Below are 24477 nucleotides of genomic sequence, written 5' to 3'. Positions count from 1 at the left end.
AACGAGCGAGACATTAACACACTGTCAGTATGTGAATCCTGCAAACATCGCCGGCTAGAGTCAAAGACACTATGAGCAGAGACTATTATAAAACCATCAGCCTCATGTGGTCATGGCATATAAAATGGGCTACGAGGACGAGCGCCGTAGCAGTAGTTCCCAGCTATAAAATTTCGTTTTTCCAACAGACATCTCCCTAACCCAGAAATAAACAACTGAGAACCTGACACTCTCAACCGCCCGCTCTCGTAGAATCCACCCGTAATTAACCCTCCGGCACCGACCTGTTGTTACCAGACCAACGAACTTAAGACCTCGGTAATTCAAACTGCGTAACCATGCTAGTTAGCATAAATTACATTACAGATCCTTCACCAAGTAGTAGCACTATATAAGTACACGCATAGTCGTGTGCAGGAGACAAGAGGTGAATATAAATTCGTGTCCAAATCTTGGATACTTCCACAGACAACAGGGTTCACCTACTCGATTGTCCATGATCTTGTCCTACTAATCAGCACGCACGCGCACACGGGCATTTCACCTGTTCCATTTGCAAAACCAGAAGGGGGCATCAAAGAGTCCAGATCCAAACCAAGAAGCTAGCTAGCTCCATCCAGGTTTCATCAACCGTTGGGAGATGAATGGCTACTCCAACCTCGCCTCCTCTTCGCCGCCTGCAACGGCGGCGGCCAGTGCTGGCGGCGGCGGCCGAGCCAGGCGATCGCTGGAGCTGACCAACACCAAGGAGACCAATGCGTGGGAAGGGCTGGCCATTGGGGCGGTCACTCTTGCCAGGACCTTCTCCACCGGCTCCCACAGGCTCTGCAGGTCGGGCGAGAAGGTCAGGGCCGCCGGGCACCTGCCGGGCGCGCTGAGGAGGGCGTTCTCCATGAGGCGGCACCCGGCTGCTCCTGGAAAGGGGGATGGGTACTACTGGAGGATCCACGACATGGATGGGGGCAGCGACGGTGAAGGCAATGCTTGCGAGGAGCGTGACGAGAAGGAGGAGGATGAGGAGGAGCAGGGGAAGAAGAAGGAGGAGGAAGGTGATGTGAAAGAGGAGGCCAAGGGAATGACGAAGAAGAAGAGAGGTATTTTCAAGGCATGTAAGAAGCTTTTCTGGTTGTGAATTGTGACAGCAACTTGTTCATAGCGAGCTGCTTCGGCTGTGATGAAAATTAAGGAAATGTTTCAGTACTGCGCCTGTGTGCTGAATTGCTGATGTTTATGTGCCTCTTCACTCGTTGCTGATCTCCTCCTCTTCTTTTCTTTCATCTCCTTGTTATCACTATGTTTATGTTGCATTGTATCGTTGATTCGATTGAGGAGGAGAAGAAACCAGGTGATTTTGCCGCATCGAGCGCTGCGCGCATGCTCGTGCCGTCGTGCGCATGCGGGAGCTCTTTCAGATCTTGATGAGACTGGGGCACGTGGGTCCCGTTCGTGTCGCACCGGTCTCCGATTCCAGCACCAAAGACCAGAGTCAAATGGACTCGTCGGATAGGAACCTCAGCTGAAATGATATTCCAGAAGACCTGGACCAACCTCATTGGCCTGTAAATTTCTAAATCAATCACATACGATAGATCTTATAAAACGGGTTGTTATTGATGGAGCCCAAGACCATCCACCTTCTGGACGGCTAGCTCAGTACGTATAAGTATGCATGCACTACAGTACAATAGCATGAAAAAGAATCTTCCTGTTACTGCCAGCTGATCGATCGATGCCCCCAATTTTTTTTCTCTATTCAATATGATTTATATTTTTTTTTCAAGGCCGAGTTAGTAATAGGGTTTGAAAAAACCATAACTCTGCGTACCAATGTATTGTTAGTAAGATAAATGTAGGCTACACCTCTTCTATAATTTTGCAAAGATTAGTTACTAACAATATTTAAAAATTATCACTCTATATATACCATTTTATTATTGCTAAGAAAAATGTGAATACTGTTGCATGTGTTGTCTCAGATTTTACCCGTATGATATAAAACAAATAAATCAGATGGTTCGATTAAGAAAAAAAATCCCCTAAAAATAGATTAAGAAAAAAAAATGAGGAGGTAACACGGGAAGACGCCATGTTGATCCACATCACCTAAATTATATTGGCCATCAGATCTTATATTTAATGGTTAAAATTTAATGAGAAGGATATGTCACTTGGGCTACAAACTGGTCATATAGTAAAAACAATACAAGGGATACCGAGGAGGCCTCACGTTGATCCGCATCACCTCAATTATTCTGACCGTTGGATCTGAGAGTTGTTGAAACATGACCGTTAGATCTACGTGACACATAAATTTGCTTTCAAATTGTGCCTTACATATACGTGACACTTAAATTTGCTAACATGAAGAAACTAGATGACAGAAGCATCTCTTTTTAACCTAAACGAACTCTAACGTGTCACGTTTATTTTCCATAAAGCCCGCGCCTCGTGCCTTCGCTGGAGCCGGAACGCTCGCTACTGGAGCGTCCGCCGCATTCCTTCGCTGGTGACAGATAGGCCAAGCTTTTGAAGTGAATCGTCGATGAGGCCACGTCCATGATGAAAAATGTCTACGGATATGCGTGAACAAGGTTGTGTTGCAGCAATTCATCGAGACAAAACAAATTAATACTACAACAAAGTCTTACGCACTTTTGGTGTGCTGTCATTATTAACTGGATTATTTACATTCGGTGGTAATTAACGATTTAACGAAGTGACATCTAAGAGTTCGGTGGTAATTAGTGATCTAATTTTCGTCCTACGCAGCGACCCATGCAACTGCTTGCAGCATCGCAGCACGGCGGTCTTGCAGTTTGCACGCACGCCATCGGGTCCCTGCTGCCATCATCCACGGCTGCCACATCGCTCTATCAGCCACCGTCGGACACCGCCTCACACGCTTCATTTCCTTGTGCAGCTGCCGAAACTGCCTTGCTTTCTCTCTTCTCTTCCTAGCGATCGATCATGAAGATGGGGAGGCGCCACATGTGCCTTCCTCGCCCCGGCTCCCACTACGGCCAACTTTCGGCGGTGCTCCCCTGGTCTCGCTATCCCCGAATCCTGGTGCCCTCCTCCATCCTCTCTATCTGCCCGTGCTGCTCCATGTCCCCAACCTCATGCCTTGATTTGTTCGGATCCGTCTCCAGGCGATGGCAACAGGAAAGGCCGTCGTAATCTGGCGCTCCAGCTTGCAGCCCCCCACGGTCCCGGCTCCATCGGACGCCTGGATCCCCTTAGAGCATCTCTGGCAAATGCGTCGGCCCGATAGAAAAATAACCGCAACTCTTAGGTTTTTGCCCCCAAAAACGACACGTACAGGTACCCAAAAATAAGTTCGGTTCTACCGAAAACCACTCCTCGTTCCGATATATGCCCGGATTCTGTGGCCTTTGTTCTCGGTACCGATATCCTGCCAGGACGCGAGTTAACTCCATATAACTCTCCTTACTTTGAGCATCGAACTATTTTACCCCTTGAACTTCAAAATGGGGTATTTAACCTCGTGAACTTCGCAAAACCAGATAAATCACCCCCTGAAACCAACCTAAGCGCTAAGCAGTTTCCGTAGGTGATTTTACTGACATGGCGATTGAAAAATGTTATGTTATCAATTTTGGGAAAGGAATCAATTGATTTAGGCAAGAAAATCCCTCAATTTTCCTCTTCCTTGTTATCCATTCGCCTTTCCTTTTCTCCCGTACCCAGAAACTACGGTTCATCCTCAATGTAAAAATTAGACAGATGCTCAAGCTCAGCGCACAGGTCGATAATGTTTGGTTACTTAGATATTTGGATATGTTAAAGCATGCTCAATTCATAAAGAAAACTAACGGGGTGACCCGGATGCGCGGCTAGATTTCTTACATTTTTTTTTACATGTGTATTTTAGATTATTTTTCCCTACTTTCTAGCACTTAGTTCTAACAATTATTTTTTCACATGAATATATTGATGTTGCTCGTATAAATTTATAAATCGTAGTACTGTCAAAAAATCTATGTCAGTATATGCATTGTCTTGAACATCGAAAAAGATATCACCAACATTAGTTTACCGTTTCTGCCAGTGTCGTTGTTTCATATGTGAATCACTTTTCTCATGTGATCAGTGAAACACCAGTTTACGTACAAGCAGCGAGATCTAGAGAAGGAGAAAGAGAGGGGTTTGGGGCTGGAGAAACTTTCATGGTGATTAGCAAAGCCAGAACTCATGAGAAATAAAACGGCTTGCAAAATTTCCTACAGCATTCAGATAAATAAAACTAATAGTACTACGAAAAGTTTGATTGAATTACCTGCCCAGATGCCGCAAGCTTCTAGCTTCGTAGTTAGCTCGATCAGATCTTGACATCTTGTATGTTCTACTCATGGCAAAATCCAATGCTAGGGCGAAATCCAACTCTAGCAACCCTTGAAATTACTGGACTGCCTCTGGCATAGAACCGGTCGTCAGTTGACATGACACAAAACCTGCTTCTCGTCCTCCCATGCCTGTTGCGTCCTGCGCTCGTCGCTGCCTGCCCGCCGTGCCGCCTGCCTACGCCCACCGCGAGCTCGCCTGAGCGCTGTGCCACTGGCCCGCCGGATTTCTGCCGGCGCGCGCGGCCGCCTGCTCGTGCCGCCGTGCACCCGTCCGCCGCGCGCCCGCCTTCTCGCCACCGGTCTGCACGGGCAACGCCTGCTCAAGCGCGCCTGCCTGCCCGTTGCACGCCGCGCCAACTTCACGCGCGCCTGCCTGTCTGTTTTGCACGCCGCGCAGCCCGCGCGCCCACCTGAGCTGCCGGCCTCCGGAGCGTTCGGCAACCGCTTAGCGGCTTAGGTGCAGTCGGCGGGGGCCAATCGAATCGAGCAGTAGCAGTAGCTTCCTGAGCCATCATTAAATTCACCTCCATCTGTAATTATCCTCACACCATAGATGACGGTGGCAAGCTCCTCCCCAAATTCTCTGCTCTCTTGTTCCCTTGCGCTGTTGTGTTCATCGTTCCCCACGTCATGAGGGTTGACAGATTGGACGCTGACCCAAACTAAATCGGAGGCTACGGTGGCCGCCTAACGCGACCGCGACCAAGCACCGACCCAATATGGTGGCTTCGGCGGCGCGGGCCATCAAAGCTGGCGGCGGCCCCAGGCGATGGAGGCGGCGGCACGGCCCTAGGCAACGGAAGCGGCGGCGCGGTCCCTGGCGCAGACGCGCAGTGGCGCTGACGGCGGCGGCGCTGGCTACACGCGATGGCGTGGCGCGGCCCCGCGGGCTGGAGGTGGATGCCCCCACGCACTGGAGGCGGCTGCGGTGTCCCCAGGCACGGCCGGCGCCCGGCGGCAGCGTGTCTGCGTGAAGCCGTGAAGAGGAAGGTTTTTTTTTTACTGCCGAATCGTTTTTTCCCGTAATCTTTGCCAATCCGGGATTGAGCAAGGGCTTTTACGTAAAATTGTGTTCAACCAAAACTTTGAAATAATCTACGTCATAAAATTTCTGCTATTTTAATTATGTATTAGATGCTCAAACTGATTAGACTCTAAAATGTACGGTGCAGCATTTTAGTTTGTCGGGGTGATCTATCTGGTTTTATAAAGTTCACGAAATTATTTTAAGGAGGAAAAACCGAGGAGGTTTTCGGCCTAAATCAACTAAACCCCGCATTAAAATTGACAACATGACATTTGTATGTCGACAAGTCAGCAAAATCATCTACAAAACCATTTAGGTTGGTCTCGGAGATGATTTGTCTGGTTTTGCGAAACCGAGGAGGCTGACTACCCGGTTTGGAAGTTCAAAGGGCAAAGTAGTCTCGGCTTCAAAGTACAGGAGTTCATGAACTTACCCCGTCGCCCGCCCGATTCGTAGGGTATTTTTGTCTGCCCCTCCACTTCTGGCGGGAGATATTCGGAGCGAGCACCTCTGTTTCCGACCGCTCGCCGCGAGTTTGCCGCCACCGTCGGTCAGCTTTCCACGCGAAACTGACGGTGAGTCATCCATCGAAGGTCACCTTCTTCGGATCTCACAGCTGCCGTGGCCCGTCCCGCTCGAGGAGGTAAACATCTCATCGATTTGTTAATTTCCGGATTTGGGAATCTCGCGGATTTGGGGATTTGTTCATGTTTGTAATTGGGGATCTTGGGAGTTTTAGATGCAGACTTTCTTTTTGAGTTTCGCCGCGCAGCAATTTTTGGAGGACTCGTTGTGGTAGGACGATTCCTCGGACGACGAATTCAGCTACGATGACATGCAGAATATATTGATGATTCTCGCCCTGAAACACGTCGAAATGGTACCGGAAAACACGAGTTCGGCGAATTTTCGATTCAGATTTTGCGCGATTTGCGAGAGATGCTCTTTTTATGCCATCTGCGCCTCATCTCCCACAGGTGCCTCTACATCTGCTTTCTCCCAACTCTTGTTTTCCTAGGGTTCGTGAGGATTCCCAGCCGTCTGGTCGACCCTCTACGCCTACGCGACTATGCCACCGCCACGACACTTGTTACTGGGGTGCTCTTCCTCGCTGTGCGGTTCCGATCCGGCTGGGCGCACTGTTCAGTTTGGTCACCGTGCTGCTCCACCCAACACCACGACGGGATCCAGAGGATTTTTGGCGAGAGCCCGCAGAGACACCGTAAATCCCAACCCATGCTCATTAAATTTCTCTTAATTCGCTGGTGTAAGTTTTTTTTTCCTTCTCGCCCTTGATTCTGATTGGATTGTGTTTCTAAATACGTATCCCTTCCAGTGCCTTATCTAATCATGCGTTCCTTACTAGTTAATCTGCTGCTGCACTAATGATGTCATTGGTTCTAATGCAGGAATCTGTGGCTGCTGATCGCTGGGGCAGGGTATCTAGCTGTAATGGCTAACCAGGGATGGACCTTTTTTTTTTGAGAAAGGGAATGGAGCTCTAATCAATTCACAATGTTTTCTTTTCTGATCGGTAACATACTTAGTACTTACATCTTTTATGTAGCATTTCAGAGTGCATGTACTCCACTGCAGTATTGGCGATTGATTACTAGACTAGAAACTATAGTAGGAACTCCCATTTCTTATGAAACATCTGCAAGCATATAAGCCTAGCAAATTAGTTATAGTAGTGTTTTTGATTGGCTAAACTGTAAATGTATCGGACTCCTCTGCCCCATGGTTGTCCCGGAGGTCAAGGCAACGCCGGAAACACGCTCCCCACCCGCGGCAATAACAAGTTTAAGTCCTTCATCCACCTCCTCCTCGAGTGCAAGTTCTGTTATGAGTTCTCCGCTGCTCTATTCTAGTGATCCAGTCTAACTATGTCGTTTAAAGATGGGGAATTAATGATAAATTCGATATGTAAGACACATTTTTAGTGCCAGATTTGATTGAACCAACTAGCCATGCTTTTTTTCTTTGACGATGTTAGCCATGTTGGTTTGGACAATTAGTTAGGATTCACCTTGCAGTGAAATGAGTGTGTCCCTCTTGCGGAGTAGCCAAAAATAATCTATTCTATAACAGGGTTAAATTTATTCTTGGTCTTCATGTCTAAGAAGTAAGAACATTCAGTCTAAAATTAAACTTGATTATTAGTTTCACCATTGCTCTACAAAGTTTGGCTAGATGGTTGGGTAGTTATCTGAATTCGTGAACTTATTCCTACTAAAAACAACCTGAGGGTTTCTAAGATGATAGTTAAGTTCCTAGAACCTGAAGATATTCATCTGGAGTCATACCATTTACTTGACAAATGGTCAGGAGAGTGCCTGCTGTTAATCTGAAAGGAAGACAAAACCTGAATTTGTTGAACAAAGATACATCTGCTACTCTGAAAATAATTATTGACTGGATGCTTATGATTGATCTTCAAAAGGTAACAAATTTCAGTTTAGTTTCCAGAAATTTGTATACTCATGATTGTGTGTACTGTCCACATTATTTAGACAAGCATGCAAGCATAATTTTTATACATAGAATGACATACAATATTACAATTATTCTAAGCTGCCAGGTAGATCCTTATTGTATTAACCTCTACTTTGAATATTGTCGATCTTCAAATTGATATGGTTTGGTTTAGCTCGTAATTTTACTCTACACTTTATTATACATGCATGCAACAAGCAAATTTGTAAAGTGTGTTAATAGTCAATTAAAGTCGTATGGAAGCTCGCTTCGCACCCTACCTATGAACTATGTTGGTGGTCCTCATACAGATAGAATTGATGCAACATATCGACTACACTGGTAAATTTCTTTACCTTTACATGACAGACATGATAATTATGTATTTTAATGGTTCTGATGCTACCTTCGAAGTCACTTATGAGCACTTGTTAGTCAACAAAATAAAATTCCCATTTCAAATGCATTTATCATAATAAATTTTAGGTCAAATATATCATATTAATTTGCACCCAAACCTGTCATTCTTATATGTAGGGACGGGTGGGGCAACGCACAATTATGGTCTGGAAATATATAACTTGAATACTTAAAGCATAGTTTACACAAAGTAACAATCCAAAACAAAGAACTTATTATCAAGTTGAAATATATCTAACTTGCAGTCTTAAAACTTTTTCACCTGGTGATCATCCATAGGGTAAGGATGAAGATCCAAGATAGTTTGAACCATACAAAATCTGATATGTTCTCTCACCCATTCAAAAAATTGCCATGCAACCTTCCAAATATTTATCACGCATCTTGATATAGACATAGCCATCATCTCCAGTCTGATGGGATTGAACCAAACACTACAATTTCCAAGCTTCTTAAAATCTAGTAGATAACGACAAAGCATGCTCACTAAACATTTGGGCTAACAATAGCTTCCAAGAGATGAGTCAGTGTACTTAGTTCTATATTAAGGTGTGAAATGACGACATGGGATAATGCAACCCTTTTTGCTGACTTCAGATCAATAATGGTGATGATGGTGGATTGTCGTCATCATTTTCTTCCTCTTCGCAAATATCATCTTTTCCTAGAGAACCATATGGTTCTGTCACACTTGTTCAGGGAACTCATCAAATTCCTCTTCAACACTATAATTGACAGACTGATCTGAAACATGACCAGTTGCAGGCACATTAGACACATCAGTGACCTCATCACAACTTTGGCACTTCTTACACAACAACCAGAGTTGAGTACCAGAAATGTGTTGTTCCTCATCAATTCTTGGTTTAAATGATATAAGAACTAACAATTCCACACTGTAAATTGAATAGAATGTTTACTAGATTCGCCTTTTCATCTGTGCTAGCAACAGTTCCAGAACTAGAACCCTCTCAACAAAGGTTCTAGCTCAGGACAGTTTCTAGCCCAGATGAAAAGGTATATCATGTACGTAGCAAACATTATGTTCAATTTACGGTGTAGAATTGTTTGTTGTTATTTCAGTGTTTATGAATGGAGAAACCACATGTTTCTAGTGCTCATACTTTGGTTGTGCAAAAAGTGCAAGTGAGATGAGGTCGCAACTACTGATGTGTCTTGTGAGCCTGCGTTGGCGATGTTTTTGATTAGTGTGGCAATGATAGTTTTGAAGAGGTATTGGATGAGTTCCTTGAACATGCGGAAGAACCATATATATGGTTCTCTAGGAAAAAACAAAGATGATTTTTGTGAATCGGAAAATGAGGATGATGATAATCAACCACCATCAACATTATGTGATCTGAAGTCAGCAAAAAGGGCTAGGATATCCTATTATGTTGTTTCTTAGTTGAAAATAGAACTAGGTACACAGACTCACTTAGAAGCGATTGTCTGTCCAAATGTTGTAGCATGCTTTGCTGTTACCTGCTACCCTTTTTCAGAACTTGGTAATTATAAGTGGCATCTGTTTCAATCCCATCAGACCGTCAACGATGGCTTTGTCTATATCAACATGTGCGTTAAAGATTTGAGGAGGTTGCATTGCAAGTTTTTCAAGTGGAGAATATATTAGATTTTGTATGGTTCAAATTGTCTTGCATCTTTGTCCTGTCCCTATGGATGATCACCGGCTGAAAGAAACTTTAAGAATTCGAGTTAGATATATTTCAATTTCATACTAATCAACATCTTGTTTGGCACACATCATTTGGGCATAGAATTCTGGAATTAATTTTGAATTCAAGAAACCAACTTGTTGAGAGGTTGGCATGGAATCACACTCTAACTAACCCCAATTCATCTTTAAAAGCTATCATTTCTCTGGAATTGTCTCTCACTCTACAAATCCATGTTAGACAAACATGATTTTTTAACCCAAAATTTAAATCCAACCAAATAAAATCCAATGAAAAATTGAATTTTATTTCATTTTCTACCAAATGAAATGAAAGGATGGATGCCAAACAAACTGTAAGTTATTTGATTTAGATGTTTACTTAGGGTAAAATATGCTTTACGTATTCAAGTTGTCATTGGACCCGGAAGTATTTCTTTGCCATTAGTTATTTAGGCTATTTTGAAATTCTTAGGTTCCCTATTAATGCGAATTACTTCTTGGGTTCTACGTATTGCTCTTGTGTTATTACTAACATGAAAAAATTGTAAAGAACACAAATCGATGCATGCGGTCCTATGAAATGATATGGTATGCACTGAATATTTCAAGCCATGCTAAGTACTCGTACGAGTAGCTTCTCCTCGATGTCACTGTATATGTGGATCCCAAATCCACGAGTTGCTTGTGCGTCAGGAGCGTATCTAGTTAGATTAGCTGAAGAAAGATTGTTGGACTCCGATCATGGTTTCCGTGGCTGTGTTGGGCACTAAGGCATGCGTGTCGATCCATTGCCTGGGCAAGCTGACAACAAAGAAACTGGCCGTCACGTCCTGCTGCTCGTCTCCTCGAAAATTTCCCGACAAGTGGCGCCGCTCTGCCCCCTTTCGTCCCTTTCACGGCCGACTTGTAAATACAACAACCCCGTCGACGCAAGCGCTGCGTGATCCAGCCAGCAGCTAGCAAAGCAGCGCCCGGAGGCGGAGCCCCAGATGGTGGAGGTCCCGGCGACTGGTCGGCGTGGCGCCGGAGGAGTCGGCCCGGCTGCGGGTGCGAACGCCTGGGCTGCTTCCGCGTGTCCGGCCACGGCGTGCCTGCGGCGCTCCAGGCGGACATGAAGGCTGCCCTGCGCGCGCTCTTTGACCTCCCCGACGATGCCAAGCGCCGCAACACTGAGGTCGTCATCGCCGGTAGTGGCTACGTCGCGCCCAGCGCCGCCAACCTGCTCTACGAGCCTTCGGCCTCTGGGACGCCGCCGACGTCGACGCCTTCTGCGCCTGCCTCGACGCGCCGCCCACTAGAGCTAGTTCAAAACTGTGCCGATCTTTATGGAACGGAGGAATATGAGGGGTATCGAGGGGAGGCTTCACGTTGATCCACATCACCTCAATTATTCCGAGCGTTAGATCTGATATCTAACGATCAATATTTAATGAGTGGGGTATACTAGATGGGCTAGGAATAAAACATCAAATTGGTTTAAGGCCCACGAGGCCCAATATATGGTTAATGATAATTAAGTTAATTTTATATTGTGTTTAAGGCCCACGTAGGCCCAATATGTTATGATTAATGGTAATTAAGTTAATATTTATTTTTATTGTGCCAAACGAGTTAGTCGATCAATGTATTACCGACCTTCGGACTAAATTTTCCATTATTTTACTGCACACGTCATGGAAATATTAAATTACTAATAGATATCTCCACAGTCTATTATATAGTACTAAAATCAATGTGAGGGGTACCGAGGGAAGGCTCCAATCTGATACACATCACCTCAATTATTCTAGGCGTTGGATCTAAGATCCAACGGTCAAGATTTAATGACTTGGGTATACTAGACGGGCTAGGAATAAAACAAAAAATTGGTTTAAGGTCCGCATAGGCCCAATATGTTATGATTAATGTTAATTAAGTTAATATTTATTTTATTGTGCCAAATGATTTAGTCGATCAATATATTACCGACCTTTCGACTTTATTTTACATTATTTTTTTGCACATATCATGGAAATATTAATTACCACTCCCCCCCCCCCCCCACATTACTAAGTTGGTACAAATTTTGTATTAAGTGGGTGACACTTTGTATGTATCGGAGGGAGTGATAAATATCTCTACAAACTAAAAAGAAAACGACTAACTCTTATCAAAATTAAATCCAAGTATCTATAGAACAAAAACATTAAATTCACAATATGATTTATTATCATGCATGGAAACATATATTTTTTTCGACACAAAATACAGTAGGGAAGGTCCCTACCGCATCATTTTCATTTATATAGAATGGTATTTACAATTGTGGAAACATATCTACTAATATAATTTAGCATGCACATAATCTATGAGTGCAAACAATTGATCGACCAATTACTACTCATCTGAACTTTAATTTAGTGTACGGATGTTATATGATGTGTAATGAACCATATCAGAGAAAGACCAGAGATATATTGGTTGGTGATCTGAAGTTTAATTACAAATACTAAACTAATATCAATTACAAATGACCAGTCAATATAATAAAAGCACAATACAAGGTTCTGGAGAGAAAACATCACGTTGATCCAAATTATCTATTGTTAGTTAGATAAATATGGGCTAAACACGACCTCAGCTTTCCATTTTCAGCGATTGTTAGTGTGATCAACAATCTCAGGTGAAATCCAGTGGTTGGTAGGTGAACTAAACTTTAATTAAAAAAAATACTAGGCTAATGTCACCTATAAATAATTCAGAAATCTGATGAAAAAATCAGTCCACCAGCCGACACTAGATTTAATCTTTAGTTTTGGATTTTGATATAAAATTACATATAGATAAAATATTGTCTCATGTGTTAAAACATCACTTGACTCAGTATATAGATTTTACTTTTTTAGATATATTAAGTTGATTAATTCTGTCTTTCTAACGACCAATCATATAAATAGTATGACAATACATACCTACGTCAGCTAGAAAGCTAAGACGATTACAGATGTTTTCCGCGCAATTGCGCGGGACACCGTGCTAGTTTTCTAAACAAGATTAATCAAGCCCAAAGTGGTGATGTTGGTTCCTAACCGGCGCATTCTAAGGTTGTTTCGTGTCCCTTAGCTCGCTGATTTGAAGGGAAAAACCTTTGCCGCTGTTGTTGAAGAAAATTTTGATCTCCAGCGGTTCCCCTCGTCTTTGACAACAGATTCGGCGTTGACAAACGAGAGAAACCACGGATCAACGTCTGTCATCTTGTTTTTTTCCTGCTTAGGTCTGTGTGTTCTTTGCGTGGCATCTTAACGGTGGAGATGACGTTGTCTCGAAGATTGGTGTCCTTGCTCCGTCCTTGCCTTGGTGTTTGCGTTGCGGCATACTTTGTGAAGTCAGTGGTTCTCAGAATCGTATTTTGGTGTTTTTGATATTTTTCCTTATTGATTCATCGATGAAGAAGTGGCTAATGTGGCTTTTCAAAACTTATGATGTTAGTACAGCTTGTGTAAGCATTGTATTCTGCAATTTCGTTATCGGATACACGGAGGAATTTCAAGAAGATGCGACACTGGATCTAGAGATGTTGATTTCGAAGGACCATAATTGAGTTGTTAGCTCTATAGTGGACCTTTGTTGCTTATGTTTGGTTTCGATTGTTTCGATCTATTATACTTTCTTTTATGAATCAATAAAGCCATAAACTCGCTGATTAGAATTACAGATGGCTCATGACATGGCATATCTGGGCCTCTTGCAGCATGATTCGATTCTCCCATCCTATCCACTCCCTAGACGTGCATACTTCTTTTAGATAAGTCAAGCAATGCAGAGGCTAGAAAAAAAACATTTTTGTTTAAGAAAGGAGAAATGACAGACAAATCTTTGGGGGAAAATGACACAATCGTCCTCCTGCACTAGCCGGTGGAGTGCCTAATTGAACCTCGATGCTGTTTATGAACCTTCGAACTATGTCGTAGCCAAAAAAACGCGTTGTTTTCGTAGCAGCTGGGAAGTCACCTGTCAGAGGCAGAAGCCGACGACGAAACAGACCACCGTCCACGGAGAAGAAGGCGAAGTAGAGGGTTGGATGACCACCCTAAATATGGCTAGAAAAATCTAGAAAGACCTAATCTCACTAGCTCCACGACAAAGACAAAGCTGGTCAAACCTCGTCGATCGAGGAAAAAGAACAAAGATATGAAGATGATATGCAAAACACGAAGACATAACCAAAACCTCTACTCCATAAGAGCAGAACCATACAATCTATAGTTGTTATCTACGTCGCATACGAGGTGAGCTTGGAGTCGGAAAAGGATCCAGGGTCTCCACCCGCCTCGTTGCCGGCCATGAGAAGCAAGCAAACGAGGCGAGGCGCGCTAGCGCGGATGTGCCTTCTCAGGAGAGGTAGCTAGGGTTTCCTGACTCCTACCCGTGAGACGGCGTTCCCTCTAAGAAAAATGCATACATTGAACCATTCTAAAATTCGCTCAAAAAAATTAAACCCACATTAAACACCTGCTTTATAGACCAAATAAAGATACGGTGTTCCCTCTAAGAAAAATGCATACATCTATTATATACTAAAAGCAATACGAGGGGTACCGAGGGGAGGCTCCACGTTGATCCACATCACCCCAATTATTCTGGCTGTTGGATTTTATATCTAATGGTCCAGATTTAATGAGGGGTATGTTTGATGGGCTATCAGTAAACATTAAAGTGGTTTCGAGCCCAAGTAGGCCCAATTTGTAGAATTTGCGATAATTAGAGATATATCCGATGGGCTATAATAAACATTAAAATGATTTCAGGCCAAATAGGCCCAATATGTTATAATGGGTGGTAATTAAGTTAAATTTGTTTTTTATGGTGCCAAATGTAACATACTCTGTTATGCGATGACATATCTACATTATTTTTCATTGTTTTTCTTCACAGGTCATGAAAATATTAAATAGTGGCAATTAAGTTAAATTTGTTTTTTATGGTGCCAAACATAACATATTCTGTTACGCGACGATTTCAACATTATTTTTCATTGTTTTTCTTTATAGGTCATGAAAATATTAAATAATAAACTAAGTCTATTAATCATAATCTATATCTATATTTCTTTCAAGATAATTTAACCGTTGGATATGGTATCTAATGGCCCATATTTAATGACAGGGTATATTTGATTGGCTACGAATAAACAATAAAGTGATTTCAGACCAAGTAATCCTACTTTGTGGCCAACCAACAAAACATCGAAATATATTAAAATCTACTATGGCTCAATACGAATTAATACATGTCCAATACTGACACACGATTGCTGATCGCAGGACATCTCATTGGTTCCCTCTGCCGTATGATACAAAACAAATAAATCAGATGGTTCGATTAAGAAAAAGAATCTCCTAAACTTATATTAAGAAAAAAAAGTTAGGGAATCGAGGGAAGACGCCATGTTGATGCACATCACCTGAATTATATATATTGGCCATCGGATCTTATATTTAATAGTTAAGATTAATGAGAAGGATATGTCGCTTGGGCTACAAACTGGTTATATACTCAAAAGAATATGAGGGGTACCGAGGAAGGCATCACGTTGATCCAAGTCACCTCACTTATTCTGATCGTTGGAACTGAGAGTTGTTGACCCAACGATTATTCTGTTGGATCCTGTCATTATTAACTTTTTTTTTACATTAAGTGGTAATTGGCGATTTAACGAAGTGGCATCTAAGAGTTCGGTGGTAATTAGTGGTCTAATCTTCGTCTTTGCACAGGCAACCCATGCAAATGCTTGAAGCGTTGCAGCACGGCGGCCATGCAGCTTGCATGCCCGCTTTGATCAGCCGCCCCAGCACCATCGGCCACTGCTGTCGTGATCCGTCATCGTCGAGACCCCATTAGGTCCTTGCTGCCGTGATCCACGGCCGCTACAACGTTCCATCAGCCGCCGTCGGGCGCCACCTTGCTCACTCGCGGCACCGCGCGCCTGCTCGCAAGGGATGCTGCTTGTCGCACCATCCGTCCAAAACAATAATTAAATACTAAAAATATATAAATCTGTGATCCATGTCGAAAAGTAATTTTAAAAATTATATAAAATAATATCGCACAAAGTGAAATATAGCCAACACATAAGTTCCTTATTCATGCTCAACGCTTTTATATTGCAGATAATGTTAATAAAATACAAATCTGTTGCTAAAAAAATATAATGACAAGCTAATCTACAATATAATGTGTTATTGAATTAATCTAGCTAATGATGCACAATATTCCATCTTATCATCTCAGAAGATTTGTCTTCACGAAAAACAAATGAAAAAGCTATACATATTTTGGTTAAGTAGAAGATATAAGAAATCAAATAATTCATTATATAAGTTTAGCCGCGCAATCTGAAGGGGTCACACCAATTATTTCTAGACGTTAGATATGAGATCTACGATTCCTACAAGCAATATGAGGGGTACCGGGGAGCTTCCACGTTGATCCACATCACCCCAATTATGTACAGCCGTTAGATATGATATGTACGAGTCCTACAAATCGTTCTTTTGATGTTACGTTCAGCTGAACCTCTAAAAAAAACTAATAGTAGGAAGCAATGGCGGGAGACGCCAAGCAGAGCAGCAACAGAGCGACGGACAAGGGTGGGAGTACTGTGGTGACCGTGGCCTGGCCGCCTAGAAGATTTGGGAAATGAGAGGCTCTCGGGAGGGATTTCACAATTGAGGTATGGAACTATATCCCTTAGAGCCTTCACAGGGGTGCTGGACACAAGGGGAGGCCGTGTAGGGGTGCACGCAGATGGGCGGAGGCACTTTTGGGCGAGCGCGGCGTAGGGGCACTAGCGGACATAGTGCATGGCGTGCGCAGGAGGGGCGGAGGTGGTGCAGAGGCCGCGCGGCGAAGGAGCGGAGGAGGTAAGGGCCTTGAGCGGGGCTGTTGAAGTGGGGCGCTAGCGGAGTTGTGGTCTGAGAATTTGATGGGAAAGTGAGGTTGGGAAGAAGAAGAGATAAGGGAAATGATTAATTAATTCATTGTTTTGTGGGTCCCATCTACATGCAGGTTTGGCATTATCTGCAGTGCAGGAAAATTAAAATTTAGCATCAAATTTGGTTTCAACGGAGAATATGCAGTTTGGCTTTTGGGCCAATGTGACAAATTTGGCTTTTGGCATGCCGTGAAAGCCCTTAGGTATACAAATATCATGTTTTCGATTTTAGAATTAAGAATATGACGAATATATACGTATCGGACAAAATCGAGTATCCGTGAATTATACTCCCTCCATTCGGATTTATAGGACCTGCACTGAATTTTGTGCCAACTTTGACGAACAATTATACAAAAAATGTAGGTATATAAACGTTATACTATTTATTGAGTTTTCCAATACAGATACAACGATATCTCTTTTGTGTCGCAATAACGTCGTATTACCAAGTAATGTTTCGTCAAAGTCCGTTATAAAATCCCGTGTGGACCTTATAAACCCGACCAGATGGAGTATACTAGTATGGCAGAATTCAAAAGAGGTAAAAAGTGAAAAAGTCATCAGCACGAAAAATACAACAACTATCATCAGGTCTAGCCCGCACGAAATGTGCGGGCCACCATGCTAGTTGGAAATTACACCGCAGGTCCATGAACTTGGCAGTGATGTTCAGTTTCATCCAATAACTTGAAAACTGTTCAAATGACTCACTAAACTTGGTAGGTTTGTTCATTTTAATCCAATTGGCCAAAATCAGATGAAATTCGGCCACGCTGGCATGTGTCGTGGACCTGGCCGGCGTCTGAGGGGGCTTTTCACAATTTTCTGGTTATGGACCTTTTCTGTTTAACCCCCTCGAATCTCCAGAATGGGGAGCCGGTGAAGCCACTTCGGGCCGGCATACGCGGTGTCCAAGCGAATGACTTCGTCGATGGGTTCGGCGGTGGCTACTTGAACGGTTAGATCCACGTCACATGCCATCATAACCGAATTTCGTCCGAATCTGACCATTTGGACTAAAATGAGCAAAGCTGTCAAGTTTAGTGAGTCATGTGAAAGGTCTTCAAGTTAATGGATGAAACTGAACATCGCTGCCAAGTCTGCATGTAATGTAATTTCCTAAAAAAAATTAATCCCACATCAAACACTTGCTTTATGGAAAAAAAAAGTTTACAAAATAAGCCTGCCAGGCTGCCACCAACGAGCCGTCCGCGAGAACGGGGTTGACTATGCAAGCAAAGAAAGGAACTAGTACGCCGGTATCGCAAACTGCCGTGGGAAACAAAACGCTGTTGAGTGTTGACAGCTTAACTAGTCTACCGTCGACAACGCTGCGCACAAACAAAACAGGCCTGGAGAATCAGAACCCGCACGTACACATCCCGCGAAGCCGGTCCGACGCAGCAGCATCCGTCTGTTCTACGCAGCAATCGGCGCGTCGTACGAGAATACCATCCGACGCAGTAGCTATCCGTCTGTTCTATGGCACACATCGCAAGGACGGAAGATAATATGGACGCGCCAAAGCGTTGCACTCCCACATTGTCCCTACGGACGACACGTGCCGAGCCGTTCCGTCCAAGTTCCTGCCGCCAACTCGCGGCCTGTCGACAGGGCCAGAGAGACGGGGTCGGCAGCTCGCACATGCCAACACGGGACGGAAACCCCTTGGAATATTCGCGACCCCGACGAAGCGGGGCAAGTTAGGCGACCCGAAGGCCGAAACGACGGATTTGCTTAACCGACAGGCTCGATGGCGCACGGCACGGGCACGGGCACGCGGAGAGACGGGATTTAGCTGAGCGGCCCACGTCCGGAGAAAACCCCCGAGAATAGGCTGCGGCTCCTCAGATCCAGGGCGCCGGTCCGCCCTGAAATCCCCCGCGTGCGCCCCCAGCCTATCCGCGGCCGGCGCGTCGTCGACCTCTTTCCTCCCCTCCCCCCCAACCCCTTTCTCCTCTTCTCCTCGCGCAGAGGGAAGAAGAGAGATTGGTTGGTCAGTCCTCTCTTCCTTCCTCCCCGAATGGAAGAAGATTGGTCAATCCCGCACGAATAAGTAGCGGGGCTCTCTCCCTCTCTCGCTCGCCCGTCGCCCCCCACCCCGTTCGTTGTCTAGCTTGATTCGATCGATCCCAGACGGATATTACTTCTTGCTGGCCGTCTTCCATTACTGCCCGGTTGGTTGGATTAGAAATTTCCTCCCTTTCGTTCCTTCTGAGGTGAGTACCTACCATTCGCTTCCTTTTTCCTCCCCCGCCGTTTCGTTTGTTTCTCTTCCCCGTCTGATTGGTTGGTTGCTTCTTTTCGTCTTCCTCTTCTTCTTCTGCCAGTTTTTTCGATTTGGGATCTTTAGTTCATCGGCGGGCCGGCGGTTCTTTCAGCCCCATCTGACTATAGGTTTGAACTGTTAAACGCTATCTGATCGATTCCTTGCTTCCACAAGTAAATTGCGAACCTCTAGAAAAAAGAATTGCGAAAACAAGACTTCTTCTTTTCGTCGTCTCTCCAAGGATAATGGCGTGGCGGTTGTATACTAGGAAGGCCGTAACTTGCAAGGCTGGCATGCCATGTGCCCATGTCCTGTCCCGAACTAACGACCGCGATTGATTGCTGTGCCAGTGTAAACATCTCCGTTGAATTCATAGGACGTATCATGTCTTCATGTTTGATGGTAAAGTGCCGGTAGCTTTCAGAATCTTCCTCTTTTTTTTTGATAAAAGAGTAAAAGATTACTCTTTTTGACCATCGTAGTGATGAAATTTATTCGGGCACTTTGCTTCGAAGGGTTCATACATTACGGGATAAGCATCATCCTTGGATGATTCGGTTTTTGGAATAAGTTTTTTTAGATTTGAGATTAATCTGTGCATTTCCATCGATAAAATATGGTACTCCGTATTTATAAAATACTGCCATTTTTGCGCAGGTCCATACAGTACTCAGCATTTATTTGCGTGATCAGCATCTATTTCCTTCCTTCGAACAAGAACATATACACATCCAAGATCCTGCCCGAGATAGAAAACACGATGGCGGCGATGAGCGCCGAGTCTGAGGGCGCGACGACCGACGACGATGTGCATCTTTCCCCCAGCAGTGTCTGCAGCAGCGCCAGCGGCGGCGGCAGAGGGGGAGGAGGAGGAGCAAGAGGAGGAGGAGGAGCAGTCAGCGGCGGCGTGCGCTTCAAGATCCTCTGCAGCTTCGGCGGCCGCATCATGCCCCGGCCGTCCGACGGCGCCCTCAAGTACATTGGGGGCGAGACCCGAGTCCTCGCCGTGCACCGCTCCATCCCCTTCGCCAGTAAGTACTGCTCAAGTGCTCATGGTTTCCAGAATCCCTTTCTTTGCCTGTGCTTCTTGTTGATGTAATGTCGCGCTTAAATCTTCTTCTGTCCCCCGGCCGTCCGCGTGCAGATCTGAAGAAGAAGGTGGAGGAGATGTTCAGGACGGAGGTGGCGGCCATCAAGTACCAGCTCCTCTCGGAGGACCTCGACGTGCTGGTGTCCGTCACCTGCGACGAGGACCTGGTACACATGCTAGACGAGTACGACCGCTTCGAAGCCAAGCGGTCGCCGTCGGCCTCGCCGCGCTTCCGCGTCTACGTCTTCGCGTCGTCGCCACCGCCGCAGCACGCCTTCGTCTCGCCAGCCGCCGCCGCCAGCATTTCCTCATCATCCTCCTCCCGTCACGCAAGCTACGCCCGCAGCCAGCAGCAATATCACCAGCTCCAGCAGCAGCAGCACCGCCATGGCCACCACTTCCAGCCCGATCGCTACGTGGCCACGGTGCCGTCGACGCCCAACGGGAGCCCGCCGTACCCGGACCAGCCCAACGGCGTCGTCTCGGCGGGGAATTCCCCGCGCGCACCCAACATCGTGGCCGAGCAGCAGCCCGTGTTCCGCGCGGGCGGGATGCAGCGTGTCCGGAGCTCGCCCAATCTCGGCGGCCTGAACGGGACCCTGCAGCAATTCAACCAGCACGCCGGGGAAGACGGCGGCCTGTCTGGGTACATGAGCAGCTCGCCAGTGCACGCGGCGGCCAGTCCTCTCATCTCGCAGGGCAGCAACTACAGCAGCCATTACCGCCACCCACAGCAGCACCAGTACGCTCCAGCGCCAGTGCCGGTGCCCGTGCCGCTCCATGGCGGCGGGGCCGGGAGATACGACGCGCCGCGCGGCTATGCCAGGGGTGGCAGCAGCTACATGGCGGCTCCAATGGTGCCGGCACTCCGGTCGGGTCGTCCCGTCACGAGGGTCGGTGCGCCGACGTATGGCGAGATGCAGACGCCGAAGAAGACGGCGACGATATGGGACTGACGGGCTGACGGCCGGTCGCGCGCCGGGGAGGGACTGGTCTTGATTTTGCAGCGGTTCGGGGACTCTGGAGGGCAGCGGCAAACTCTTGCTTGAGATGTAAATAGATGGATGCATATTTCGCGCAGCCTTGTTTGTTTGTAGGCTGTTTCGTTGTTGAAATGTTGTAATCCAGGCTGAGAAGTAACAAATGTTCGAAACAAACTCTTCGTCTTTCTCCGGCGTGCCTGCTCCGATTGTTCTAGTTCGTGCTCTCTCTTGATTTGGACGTAATCCGGCGGCACGGCCGTTCGTCTCAAACACTCCGACCACTCAGGCAATCGGATGCTGGCGATTCAGTTAGGCTTGGAATGGGGATATGATCATAGGAGGACCAGGAGGGAAACGACGTGGCCCGCTTAGCTGAAAACGTGTCGAGCCCGGCCAGCAACTCTCATAGTCATACTTGTCCTTGTGGAGAATCGAAAGCTACAGCTACCGCCTGCACTGAGCACAAACGTCACGCGACGCACCGTTAACGGCACTAACAAACTATAAATGGAAGTTGGATAAGAGTCCGTCGATACTCGATAGGATCAGCACTCCGGCTCAGCTGCTTGAATTCATCAACTTACGGAGGACCCTGCTGAGCGACGTCATTTTGGACCCTTGTGGGGGTGTGAATGTGATCTGATGGTGGAAGTGGATTAGCTCGTCGGACTGTACTACTCGCCGCGTCAGCTTTACGAGAACTAATTACGGAAAAGCGAAATTTGGTCCGTCCAGGATTCGAAAGGCCGTCGTCAGCATAAGTGCAGTAAGCAATTACGGAAAAACGAAGAAGGGTCATATCCTGGACTACACCTGTGTTTTATGCCAACAAGAACAAGGGAGGAGACCCAACTTCAGCTGCTCAGAACTGATAGTATTTCATCAATCGCACACCCCTCAAAACCGATTCGCTCCCACTTTCCTTTCCCTTGTCAAAATCTCTGTCAAAAACAATATCACCTTCTTTAATCATTTGTTTGAGGGATTTCTTCAGCTTGAAAGAATCAATAAGTCATACATGATACTGTTGCACAAAAAAGTAGCGAAGGTTCACTTGGAGCTTTCCGCTCAATTTCTGTGTTAAACGGATCACTAAAGTTTTTGTTGCCTGGTTACAAGATCTAATCGAGCTTATTCTTGATGTAGACCAATCATGATTTGTCAAAACAAAATGTACATATTATTTGTCATGGATTTAGTGCAAACTTGCATGAAAAGAGAGAATCACCTTCTTTAATCATTTGTTTGAGGGATAACTTCAGCCGGACTAATCAATAGGTCATACATGCAGAGGCCGAGTTAGGATTTAGTCATGAGTGGGAAAAAAATGCAAATAATTGCAAAAGCATAAAATTCAAGATGCAAATTTTAATCTGTGAGTATATCGTATGCGTGCTTGATCACCATCAGTACGTTGATGATCAACGCATTGATGACGGACGCACCTAGCAGAATCATAACACGGCTACAGTGTAGCTACGGCCATGAAATGAGTTCCTAGCACATCGGTAGCAAGCTAGGCTTACGGCGAACAAATTGATTTATTGAGTACATTTGCGCGAGTAAATGAAGCTCGGACGGACAAATAAACAGAAAGGATTGAAGAATCGACAGTTTAACTCTAGCACCAGGCGAAGCACGATGGCTTGTTAGGCTGGTACTCCCTCCATGCCGTAAAGATTGTCGTGGGCGCGTTCACAAAAAGACCTTACAATTAAGTCATCAATTGCTCTAATTTTGCATGTTTGGAGCAGCAAAAAAGAACAGACCTCCCAAATAAACACATATTCACTCAACAAAATACGAAAATTATAGTTAAAAGACAAAGAACCTGTTGCTTCACTTTTGAAAACAAGTGTACAATAGATTATATGATTTACAATGAGGCTTAACATCAAATTGCAAAAGGTGTAGATGTCTCGCTTCGAAAAAAAAGAGTAAAATATGGACACAAGAGGGATAACATTGATCTATTAAGTATATCTACAATCTCACTTATCAAAAAAAGGACTATTAAGCCACTAGGAAAAGAGCTGCAGGTTAGTTGTTTTACATTGTTCAGAAGATCCAAATGGGGTGAAATATTAAGGCACTAGGAAGGAAATTGCATGTTAGTTGCAAATTTAGCTGAAAACGTGTTCGGGGACTCTGGAGGTTCGTGAAATAAAACAGCATACAAACAGCTTGAAGCTTATTCTGGAGACAGCCAATAAAATTCAGAAACTAAATTTCTGCATTTCAATGTTGGAGTACAACAATGAAATAGAAAACATAAACCAAATGGAGTACTAAGCAATCATGTTATGTTATATTTTTTAAATAGACAAATGGATTACTCGATGTTCCAGTTTCATGTTTCAGATTTTTTTTCTTTATGCTCTTGTTTCATGTTACAGTACTGCACTCCATAGGTATTTATATATGTTTTCAATAATTATAAATTCATAGACATTGGATAATATTTTATTACTTGAAGTAACATTATTCAAAAAATTGTTGATATCATATGAAGTAGCATCGTTCATACATGGTTGCTTGCATAATGGAACATTACATATTGGTACTCTAATGTTTCTATTACAAGTAAAGGGTACATGTCATCTTATATAAAAAGCCATAAATCGAGTTCGAGAGGCACTAAAATGATATTTTTCCAGTGCATTTCTATCTAGTAAATCTCATGATATATCCTATATAGTTCCATTTTTTATTTCACAGATATCACTATAATTACCGACCTAGAAAGATCAAGTAGATATTTGACATAATAAAAAAAAGACTTCTCAATGTAGATATGTTACATTAACAACAGTACAAAATAGCAGATAAAACATTTATTGTGTATGCACTTTTTTTTCATTTGTGTAACCCACAAAAAAAAGTGAGTCAATCAAATTAGTCACCCGCTGCTAAGTTTTGGGAAAAAAAGATTTAATATAGAAGAGAAGAATTGTACCAACTAATGCAAATGGAGGATATACATATTGCTTTGAACAAACACAAACTCACAAAACAACATAAAGTTGACGAGCCATGCGCACAATGCAACACTTACACACAAAATGTCATCTGTCATCCGGAAGAGGCTAGCAACACTGACAAGAAATGGTGTGCCTCCCATTCGGTAGGGCGGCAGAGCTGTTTGAGAAAGAGATGAAGAGGTACAAATACAAAGCGGAGAGGAGATGGAAAAGT

General features: G+C 44.6%; 2 protein-coding genes, 1 long non-coding RNA gene, 1 other non-coding gene and 1 pseudogene across 4 annotated transcripts; all 5 read left to right on the top strand.

Annotated features, from left to right (window-relative positions):
* Positions 1-288: 288 nt before the first annotated feature.
* On the top strand, positions 289-1256 carry LOC100827054. The gene has a single exon (XM_003566168.3). It carries the CDS (start codon positions 641-643, stop codon positions 1130-1132), a length of 492 nt encoding a protein of 163 aa, XP_003566216.1. The 5' UTR covers positions 289-640; the 3' UTR covers positions 1133-1256.
* A 3396-nt stretch (positions 1257-4652) lies between these two features.
* On the top strand, positions 4653-7378 carry LOC104582653. The gene is made up of 4 exons (XR_730514.3): positions 4653-6034; positions 6131-6271; positions 6369-6658; positions 6801-7378. It is a non-coding gene; the product is annotated as an uncharacterized LOC104582653 (long non-coding RNA).
* A 1778-nt stretch (positions 7379-9156) lies between these two features.
* On the top strand, positions 9157-9369 carry MIR7755 (microRNA MIR7755). Its single transcript, NR_127043.1, has one exon. It is a non-coding gene; the product is annotated as a microRNA MIR7755 (primary transcript).
* Positions 9370-10299: 930 nt separating this feature from the next.
* Positions 10300-11555, top strand: LOC100826746 (annotated as a pseudogene).
* A 7153-nt stretch (positions 11556-18708) lies between these two features.
* Positions 18709-21468, top strand: LOC100826433. The gene is made up of 3 exons (XM_010233045.3): positions 18709-19159; positions 19867-20240; positions 20354-21468. Exons 2-3 carry the CDS (start codon positions 19970-19972, stop codon positions 21253-21255), a joined length of 1173 nt encoding a protein of 390 aa, XP_010231347.1. The 5' UTR covers positions 18709-19159; positions 19867-19969; the 3' UTR covers positions 21256-21468.
* Positions 21469-24477: the final 3009 nt, after the last annotated feature.

The sequence above is a fragment of the Brachypodium distachyon genome, chromosome 2, assembly GCF_000005505.3.
Source record: "Brachypodium distachyon strain Bd21 chromosome 2, Brachypodium_distachyon_v3.0, whole genome shotgun sequence".
Taxonomy (NCBI): domain Eukaryota; kingdom Viridiplantae; phylum Streptophyta; class Magnoliopsida; order Poales; family Poaceae; genus Brachypodium; species Brachypodium distachyon.
The sequence above is the reverse complement of the archived record's forward strand: the minus strand, read 5'-3'. Positions and strand labels throughout refer to the sequence as shown.